Below are 10,739 nucleotides of genomic sequence, written 5' to 3'. Positions count from 1 at the left end.
ACGGGGATACTACTACACGAGAAATAGATTCCATTCCCATCTTTTTCTTCTTCTTCTCCAATCCGAACACCCTAACCCTCTGCATGTTTGTATGATATTTTTTTTTTCTCCTTCCCATTTCGTTTCTTCTTCCAGTTTTTTTTTTTCCTCTTTCGGTTTCGTCTACAATGTTTACGCATTCCGCTCCAGGCATTTATTATATTTTTCTTACACCTACACCGACGACATCACTCGAATTAATTCCATACCCAGTAATGCCATTTATTTTCCCACGAATCTTCACCACCATCCATATTTGACATTCATCCCTCGAAAGCAATATTTCTCGGGTCGAATAATAACTTTCTCTCACACATGTAGATAGAGATATTTTCAACCCTCGTTTTATTTAAATAAAATTAATAATTAAAACATCTTGTTGAACAAACAATTGAAATAATCATTTAAGATATTTTGTATGATTAATTATACCCAATAAGTACATTCTTTTGTTTTGTCAACGTGTCAAGTTGGACTTTCACCTTTAATTTAGTAAAAAATTGTATAGATTAGTTATTTAGTTTTGTTTTTATCCCAATTTAAAAATAGAAGAACAACAATAAAAAATAAGCAATATTTTAATGTTAAAAAAATAGTTTTAATTTAATTTCTTAGGATCATGGCATATATTGAAGATGTAAATGGTAAAAAATGGAAACTATTATTTGTCTACAACAAAGTTAACTGGTTATGTAATAATTCTATTATTGACTTTAATTTATGTAGGTGATTTGAGTAGGAGAGTTTAAAATTATTTTGATTTTGAAATAGAACAAATACAATGTATATACTGTGTGGCAAAATTAAGCTGATACTTTGAAATTGCATTTCAATCGATAAACAAAGGTGAGAAAAAGTGTCACGGCTATAATCAGACCGTCGATAATTCAGTTTGTGGTTTATCCGATAATGGGAACACATATAGTGACATTACGGCCGACGGCGCATCTATAAATCAGGTACACCAATACTAATACCAAAGTCGTGCAGCTGTGCGTAGTTACGTCCTGATTACAGGTCCAAATATAAAAAAAAAAGAAGCTGATTACAGTTATAAATTGGGACTAACGTCCTGAAATTCGGACATTACCCGGTGTTTACTAAAGAAGGTCTGATCCTACCGCAATCAATAAAACCCCTCGGATTCCGAATAATAATCGGACAGTTAGTTCATTTGGGATCAACGTTAAGGACGATTAAAACTAATTGCATTTTCCTAGACTCTAAAACTGTTGTACGTTCATACTTGTTTTTTTTTGTTAGGTTTGTCTGCAGCGACAAATCTTCGTGAGATTTCTTTTCTTTTCTCTGCAGACTCTGTGAAATATCATCGCCTTCTTTGGACGTGCCGACGAGCGGCCGTCCTTTTCAACATCTTTACATTCCGATTTTAACCATTTTCCTCATCAATCCTTGTCCGGTCCACATACACGCAACGCTTTATCTGCTCCTTTCACCGATCGTTGATTCTCTCCTCCTACGCTGCTCGTTCCGCTCGCATAATAAGATTCATTAATATTCCCTCTTGATACCGTTTTTCCCTTTTTTCTTTCTGTTTTGCCAAAAAGTCGAAGTAGCTGCCTATACAAGACGTTCCTGCTCTAAAATTTATTATTTGTCCAACTCATTTACCTTCTTTTCTATTTACCTTCTAATCCATTCATCTCATTTTTATTTTGATCTTAACTTATTTATTACAACGCTTTTAAAAACCTTTCGTTAAAGAATCTTAAAACTCAAAAAAATCAGTTATGAAGATTTTAATAATTTATGGTCCGAAATACTTGTAGACAAACGATTAAAGAAATAAATTCTAAATAACATCTGGCCAAAAGGTCTTTCTCTTTTTTCCATTTGTAGAGAAATCAATGAAAAATTTGTCATGACATTGCCAGTACAAAATCTATAATCTTTCCAGATGATGAAGAACACTGTTATGACAGATTTTTACTCCCAGGCGTAAGATGATTGATCCGTGTTTCATTGACAGTTCCGAATCGATGAAAAAAAATATTCTTAACATGATTAAGCATGTCTAAACTTTGATGAGAAATGGACATTAAAGTTGTTTTTGGTCTATTTTGAACATAACCACTAAACTTTTTCATTTTCAATTATTAATATAAATTTTCAATTTTAATCACAATTTATGATCATCATTTCCTAAACTTAGCAAAGAATTTATTTAAGTACATCAATTTTTATAAGCTTCCACAAAATCTTCAATAGGTTGTACTCAAAACTACACATTCTATTCTCGTAATTATGAAATTTTGTATTAAGAAAGTTTTTTTGTTATTAGTTAGGTAACAACGATAATGATGTAGTATCTACATTGTAGACTGTCAACGGTAGTTAGATATTTATAATTAATAGCCAATCTGGCACAATGTCCACGTGGAGCAAGGATGTTTCGACGATGATATTGTAATTTCCGTTTCATCATTTAGTCGACATCACATATCCCGTAGGCGCCACTCGTTCTGTTTGAATAATTGAACGCAAATGAGTCTTCCACTTTACGGATTCAATTTGCAACAATCCCGAATATCAACACCGACGACAGTAAATATAAGCTTTTCCTGCGATAATCACATTAAAACGAATCGAAAGATCATATATCTCTCTGCTTGTTTCAATGTTTTACATGATTATCCAACAATGAAAAATAATGATGATCATCTTGCGAATGCATTTGCTTGAATATGTATAATCCATTAGTACAAGTGATTGCGTGCACTTAGTTTATATGTAGATTGGACTATATAGGTAAGCAAAGCAGCGATGCATAAACACACTGGATCATACCAATCAGGCAAGATGTAACGGCTTTGGTGGACGCGCCGGGTCTAATTAGTACAAGTAATCTTAACCGTTTGCTGTGTCATGTAATTATGTCCCGTATTAGGACCCATGACGAAACTCACACTAGATATGCATACAGTTTACTATATATGTTCTAAGGGTTTGTACAAGAGTTCGAGGATCATGCGACCGCCGTCCATACACTAAATCCACTCTACATTAGTATGAAATTACTTTGGAACGCAGATGGCGAGAACATTAGGACGCGTCCTCCTAACTCTCAAAGTAAATTACAATTTCGTAATATTTTGCTTCACGTTTGCTCTTACATATATATTAACATATAATCCATTTCATAATTGGTATGTTTTTATTTTTATTTATTTTTTTCAAACTGCAAGAGGAAACAAATGTATAGATCTTAGTTTGGTTTAAATATTAAAAGCCGGCTGTCATATGGAAAGCCACGACTGCACTCAAGGAGGATCAACTGAATGGATGAGTATATCCATCATCTTCTTCTGCAGGTCAAAGACATCTTTCTCGCATCCAGACGTCCATCTGCATCTTAATGCAATCCATATATTTTTTATTACACTGTTTATACAACTTCTTCCTCGAATCGATCCAACATATTTACAATTCACATACATATTCAATTACTTTATAGAATTTTTGCAACATAAGTCTCATACAAATTATATTTAAAAACCAAATAAATAATACACCAAATTTCAATTTAGTATTAAGGAATATCTAGAATTTAAAAATTTACATTGGTTTTTCTTGACGTGACGTGACGTTTCTTATAACACAAGTTGTAATATTTGTAGACAGATAATGATAATTGATAATAAAATTGACAAGACGTTTTCATGTGTGAAAATTAAAAATTATAGACGTTATTGAATCTACTAGATATTATTAAATGATAGTAAAATTGACGTGACGTTACGGACAAAGAAAGTTGTAATATATTAACAAAATAAATGAGAACACTATGAAATAAATTGAGGTAAAAATCTGAGCGTTGTATTTAGGGATTGGGGTGTGTTTTGGTGATGACCACAGGGGTGAAATTAACACAGTTTTCGGTAAGGTCTTGTTATGAGCAAGCGTTCGTTAACCCATAAATAAGGGATTTAAGCGAGTGCGGTATTGCGGCGCTGATGGAAAGCGGAACGGTTTGGGAAAATTTATGGCATAATAATTTGGGCAATTCTTTTTTTGAGCGTGTGTGTTAGGGGATGGCTCGTATGGACTATAACGAGCTCGCATAGGTATAATAGTATTCGGCTGTGAGGGTGGTCGTCGAGTTTATTGGCCTCCTTTGTCTGTACGTTTATCAAAGCAAAAGCAAAATGCAGAACGAGGGGAAAGTTGGATATAACATTTACGAAATATGTTTGAATTATTAATGGAAGAAAGTTTAACAATTGTTTCTGTAAAAATTCTTTTTATATCAACATTAACAAATAGCTGTTTAATTTTTTGTTTTATTTATTTTCTGTGTTCTGTGCGAATTACCTATGTAAAGTAAGTATGACGAAGAGTGATGAATTTTGATGTAGAGTTTGATGAAAAGAAGAAGAGGACCGTTTTTCTGCTCGACGTGAAGTTAATTTAAAACGCCCCGAGAGCCGGTCTATCAATATAATAAACGTTCTTAGCAGAATGGAGCGATTTGGAGGGTTGCTCGAACATTCCATGACATAGCACCACCCATTAACTTGTCCGAAACCTTCGAATCGACCATTAAACTTCGCTAAACACAAATTTTATTATATAACAACAACAAGAGCAGCAGCAACAAAAAACATCAACCAGTACATATCCTTTCTTCCTTATTATTTTTTTTTTTTTTAGTATTTCCCTCCGCCTCTGTTCACCTCCTAAAGTTACACTTTTATTAAAACCTTGTGCACTTTGCGGAACGACTAAAGTTTGACACAAATTCACCCTTCACAAAAGTTCCTGCTCCTCCTCTCTTCCGTTGCAGAAGAAAAAAAAATCCAGTATAAAGAAGAACGTCCACGCGACGCTCCACATTTTTTTTTATATTTATTATGTAACTGCGGTAAATTCGTATAATATATTTATACAAAAGTTGTGACCAGGAGGAGCAGGATATAATTATATAGGTGGAACTGCCCGAAGAAGTGCCGTTAACAAAAAAAAAGTCACATTATTTTTTGAAACAAAAAACCCATCCATCTTTTATGCGAAGTGCAGCAGCGAAATCCCGTAAGATTCATAACGGACGAACGGAAAAATATCATATTTTTCTCTCTCTTTCTCTCCAACACACAGACACTCCACTTTTTCCCCAGCTTTTACATATTTTATGCCCGGAATTAAATTTAAAGCCCACACCCAACATGTCTGCACATCTCATGATGTAATGTACTTTGATATTACGTACAAAATTTAACTATAATTTTTGTTTAAAAGAAGAAACATGCCTTACATAATTGAATTTTCGCACTTTTCTACAACATTTTAAATATTATTTTGATTAAAATTAACCAATTTTTGCAAACATCAGTATTTATTGAATTTTCAGTAATCTAGTGATATTAGCTAAAAGTTATCGCTGTATATTTGTATTTAAATATGTAGAATTATATTATATAACCATACAAGTAAGATATCTACTCTGCACTTGACGAGTAATACATTGTATTACTCTGGATCTTATTTTTTGCGCTTAATTATTATAAGTGAAGGTTTTTTTTAAAATAAAATCAATGTTTTTTTTCTGTGCTGGAGTTTGGACAAAAATATCAACTTGTATCAGAATAGATCTGATATTCTAGAACTTTTATTAAACTTTAACCTTAAACAATCTGATCTAATAAAGCAAAATTTAAACTTAACCTAACCTATAATATCCTAACCACAAATTTCTAATACTATCGTTAGACATAGCTTCAGTAAATAAACTGTCAATTCTGAAAGGTTATAACCTACTGACGTTATAACCAATTTTCAGTACATGTCACTTAATATGTATACATAGTCATTCAATAAAGTAAATTTTAATGAGAAACAAGTGGATTTGAAATTATTAAAAGTTCTATTGATTAAATCCCATTTTCGCCATGAGGGCTTTCAAATGTGTTGAAAAATAAGTTCTATGTTATTTTTTGTGCTTAATTATTATAAGTGAAGGTTTTTTTTTAAATAAAATCAATGTTTTTTTTCTGTGCTGGAGTTTGTGCAAAAATATCAACTAGTATCAGTATAGTTCTGATACTCTAGAACTTTTATTAAACTTTAACCTTAAACAATCTGATCTAATATAGCAAAATTTAAACTTAACCTAACCTATAATATCCTAACCAAAAATATCTAATACTATCGTTAAACAAACTGCCAATTCTGAAATGTTATAACCTAGTGACGTTGTAACCAATTTTCAGTATATGTCACTTAAAATGTGGACATAATAACTGAATAAAGTAAATTTTAATGAGAAACAAGTGGATTTGAAATTATTAAAAGATCTATTGATTAATCCCATTATCGCCATCAGGGCTTTTCAAAAGCCTTCTAATTAAGAAAAAAACGCACATGTCAGCCGGTGAATGGCTTTATGCGAATAATGAAATGGTAGTCATTGTTAACGAACAATGGGTTAAGTCTGTGTGCAAGTTCCTTTTAGTTCAATACTTTCATGTATACTACATATTAAATTACAAGCAAACAACGTACAGAAAAAAAAATTGTCCACGCAGACATTTATTAATTAATTAAAACAAAGAAAACAGATTTTTTCACTTAATTATTGTTATTACATCGCTTAAGTGATCACATTTTTTTACTCTACTTAATTTACCATCCATTAAATTAGAGCATTAAAGAAATTTGATCGAGGATGACATTAATTGAATAAAATCTCACAGCATAAAAATTTTAATATTTCAGAAATCAAAACAGTTTTTTTTAATTTGTAATTTAATTATAAGATTTAGAAAAGCTGTAGTCTTTCTGTTGACAAATATCCTAATTAGTTTTATGTTTAAAATAATTTACATAAAGAAAAAAGTAAACATAACTTAAGATTTATCTTTAATAATTTGTGAAGTAGTAAATTGCAGAATATACATTATCAAGAAACTTTTATTGTTATGTTATTTGCATTTCTCCGTATTTTGCATCTGCAATCACGTTTAAATATGTTATCCAAAACGATAAATCAAGTAAATGAAGCAAGATGTTGATTCGCATTTTTTTTTTAAATATGCTTGAATGGAAAAGCGCTTACGAAATTCACGTCGTTCGGTATTTAGCGTTGGCGCGACAAAACAAAGGCGCCGTAATTATATAACGCGCACACAATGCGCAGCCGAACGGCGTCAGAGAACTGCATTTAACTAGTGGTTCAGATATAGTTTAAACTGTATTAGATTAGTGCAACGAATTCCGAGTTGTACATGGAAAAGAGATGGAAATCAATTTGCCGAACTGATTTAATATGGAATTGTGATTTCGAACATTGATTGTTGCAGCGGCATGATGAAATTAAACTTTGGTGACCCGTCGAAATCAAACATAGTAAATTTTATTGGAAAAAAAAGAGGAAAAAAAGAAGAAACATCAATTTTCCCGCTGCAAAACAATGGTCTGGATTTGCGTAATACCGCAAGATTCGTACCACATTAAACGGCCGTTGTTCCTACGACCCTTCCTTCTTTTGTCCCCAAAACACACAATCAACATACATTTCCATTTAAACCCATCCAAAGCATAATATATGGGCAATACGGAGTCATAAAAGAATTCGTTATTTTATCCATGAAATACGAATTTCTTATGTAAATCATTGAATTAAACAGGAGGAATAAATCAATTATTTTATTTTAACTTGCGAATAATAACTTATTCATAATACATACACATTTCTTAACCCTCCATTACTCGCGTGGCGTCTATGAGTCGAAAGTGGATACAAACCATCCATAACTTTTAAAACGTGAGGCAACCCCATCCTTCTTCATATTGAATGACAATTTGTAAAAGCACATAGTAATGCGTTGAAGAATTAACAATAAAATTTTCTTATCATAGTCTATCAGACGCCACGCGAATAGTGGTTTTATAATATTTTACTTTACCATTTTAAAAAATAGTAGTTTTGGTGATTAAACCATATACAGTATTGAACAAATTAATTGAAACAACATAAAAAGTTTTTATTTGTCATTGTTTATAAACATTACTAATATCACTAATATAAATTAATTACTACGTTATATTTAACGGAGTTTCTCAGACGCCACGCGTGTAACAATGTTAGGATATGCCAACTAGGATTAACATTGCATTAAACACTAAGAGTAAATCAATTATTTTATTTTAACTTCGTGAAAGTAGATTTCAACTGCAGATATGGGTGATGTCCATGAGACGCGGATAAATCGAAGCTGTCCAGGAAATCGAATTGGAATAGATTTCAAACTTACTCGAGCAAATAAATACATTCATTGTACCAAATACGTCGCAGCGTTGGAATATACCGGAATGGTGACAAGTACCAGTGGATTTTAAACTAGTTGTAATATCCGGTACTTTCAACCTTTGGCTTAAAGTCACCGGTATCACTTATATAAAATATAATTTATCTTCAATCATTAAAGTCAAGAATAACCAGTTTACAGGATAAATTAATTATAATAAATAACATCCTTCTTTGGAAAGATTATGAACAACATTGTTTCGACAAGTGTTGGAAGTCAAACAAGTATAGATCGTGAAAAAGACAGATGATGCGTGATCAAGAGAGGACTGGCTTTAATCTCGAAATATATGGGGATGCTTATCGCAAAAGAAGAAATTGGGTAAATCATTTCTGCGAAGCAGTGGCAATTAATTGGATGGAGCGGAAACTGAAGCATTTCTTTTCATCTGCAAATTGGCGTCGCGCGTAGCGATATAAAAAAAATGGAAGTAGTAGCAGAAGGAGGAGAAGGGCCGAAGGGACAGACATTAATTTGTTGTATTTGAATGGAACCCGAAATGCCTAGGGTCGCCCTTGCAGATTGCATCAACTCAACTAATGAGATTTCGCTTTAAGTGACGCACCCTGAAAATTAAACGAAATTACGCACAACCCACCAAAGCAATTAATCATATTTTATGTATTATATAAAAGTAAACATACTTTGACATTGATTCTACTATTCCAAAAAAATTGGAAAACAAATGTCTCTTGTGTTACAAGATGCCATGATATTATGTCACAATTACACAGAAATTATACTTATAATAAATATGAGAGAAATGGGATATTGTCTTGAGGTTAAGATAATAAAATATGTATTAATTATAGCTCAATAAGTCATAAAACGGTATCATTCATAATATTAATCGTGTAATTCTTGCCTTAGTCTGTTGTTACTTCATTTATGTCAAAGTCCGAAAGATAACTAAAATGGAATGGCTTTTTATCCTACCTTGTATATTTACATCATGAACATGTATATTTATAACGTGTAATGTTTGCGATTGAATTGGAATTCTGGTATTTTTATGTTGCTTTGTGTCTTCTGATTATTCTCTTCGGTTCGGTGTATGCGTATTTGTTTGAGGAAACAGCGAATTTCACTTGTAAATGTAATTTATTTATGCTAGACGTAATCCAATTGAATTTGAATTTAAATTGTTAATCGAGTTTGCGTGCGGCTGTGTAAGGGAGAAGCAGGGTGTAGAAGGTTCTGTTGTGCGAGAAGAGGACCAGGTAATTGCTGACGTGGTAATTAATCATGGAGTCGAGGCCGTCGAAGGTTCTTTCCCTTGGTTTGGGGGTGCCGAGCGCGAGGCGTCCGTCCGTCCGGCGCCGTCGGATGGTCAAGTGGAACGTCCTCTCGTCCTGGACAACGGAGAGCGTCCCGACGCTGTCCGTCGCCGTCGACGGCCTAACCAGGAACGTCCCATCCTGCCGTTGCCCGAGCATCTCCTCTGCAGTCTCCCGATCCACGTCCTTGTAAAACTCATCCTTGTATCCGCTCTCAGTGTACTCTACAAAAAAATCGCAAAGAATGGACGAAACTTGGTTCCTGGCCTTATACCAACCGGCGGTCATCGGATGCACATTAGACCCGGATCCTCCCACCCAGCAAAAACAAATCGAACACATCCTTTGGAGACCGTCGGAGATGTCGCTGCAGATTCGATTGGTCAAGTTGGCTAAGACCCGCAAGAACACTCCGATTCCCCAGCACATTTGAACTCTCTTCTTGCCAGCATCAGCTGCTAACCACGACTGAACTTCATTCTCTCATACCAACACTAAGCCAGCTTCAATTACAAACACATTTCCCATTAATCATCCTCAACCTTTTTGTTTTTATTTCTCAACTTTTTTTCTTCTTATCTTCGCGCGTCTTCATTTCTGTCCCATGGAAATCGCTACAAGTAATAATAAATTTTCAGACCGATCCCAATTTTAAACGCTATTCGAATGCGTTCATGAAATATGGACAAAGTTCCGCAGAACTGCAGCAGCTGCCTTCCTTTTCTACTTCCAATATACTTGTTCACTGATCCTTTTTTCTTTTCTTTTTCTATTTTGTCGGTAGGTGTTTCTTCTTTCCTTTTCCATATAAATAAATTCCACCAACTTTGATGCAGTTAAAAGTTCATCTTCGATCTGAAGAGTAGTCGGATAACAACATTAAAACTAAAGGACTGTTTGACCCACCCAGCTTTTACGACATCAATCTTAGTTTAATCCTTATAATATGAACATATATAAAATAATGTTTTATAATCTGTTCTGAAGTTAAAAAAAATGTTTATATGTAAAGTGTTGCAAATTGAATATGTTTCAAGTCTGTAGCACAAATGAGTTAACCGTATTAAACAAATTGTATTTTTTTTATGTTTCATCAGTC

The 10,739-nt window shown here is 33.3% G+C and overlaps 1 protein-coding gene across 1 annotated transcript; it reads right to left on the bottom strand.

The window, feature by feature from the left end:
- Window positions 1-9,488: 9,488 nt before the first annotated feature.
- LOC108558150 lies at window positions 9,489-10,499 on the bottom strand. Its single transcript, XM_017914970.1, has one exon. It carries the CDS (start codon window positions 10,067-10,069, stop codon window positions 9,509-9,511), a length of 561 nt encoding a protein of 186 aa, XP_017770459.1. The 5' UTR covers window positions 10,070-10,499; the 3' UTR covers window positions 9,489-9,508.
- Window positions 10,500-10,739: the final 240 nt, after the last annotated feature.

This window comes from Nicrophorus vespilloides, unplaced genomic scaffold (assembly GCF_001412225.1).
Source record: "Nicrophorus vespilloides isolate i.1.1-1 unplaced genomic scaffold, Nicve_v1.0, whole genome shotgun sequence".
NCBI classification, from domain to species: domain Eukaryota; kingdom Metazoa; phylum Arthropoda; class Insecta; order Coleoptera; family Silphidae; genus Nicrophorus; species Nicrophorus vespilloides.
The sequence above is the reverse complement of the archived record's forward strand: the minus strand, read 5'-3'. Positions and strand labels throughout refer to the sequence as shown.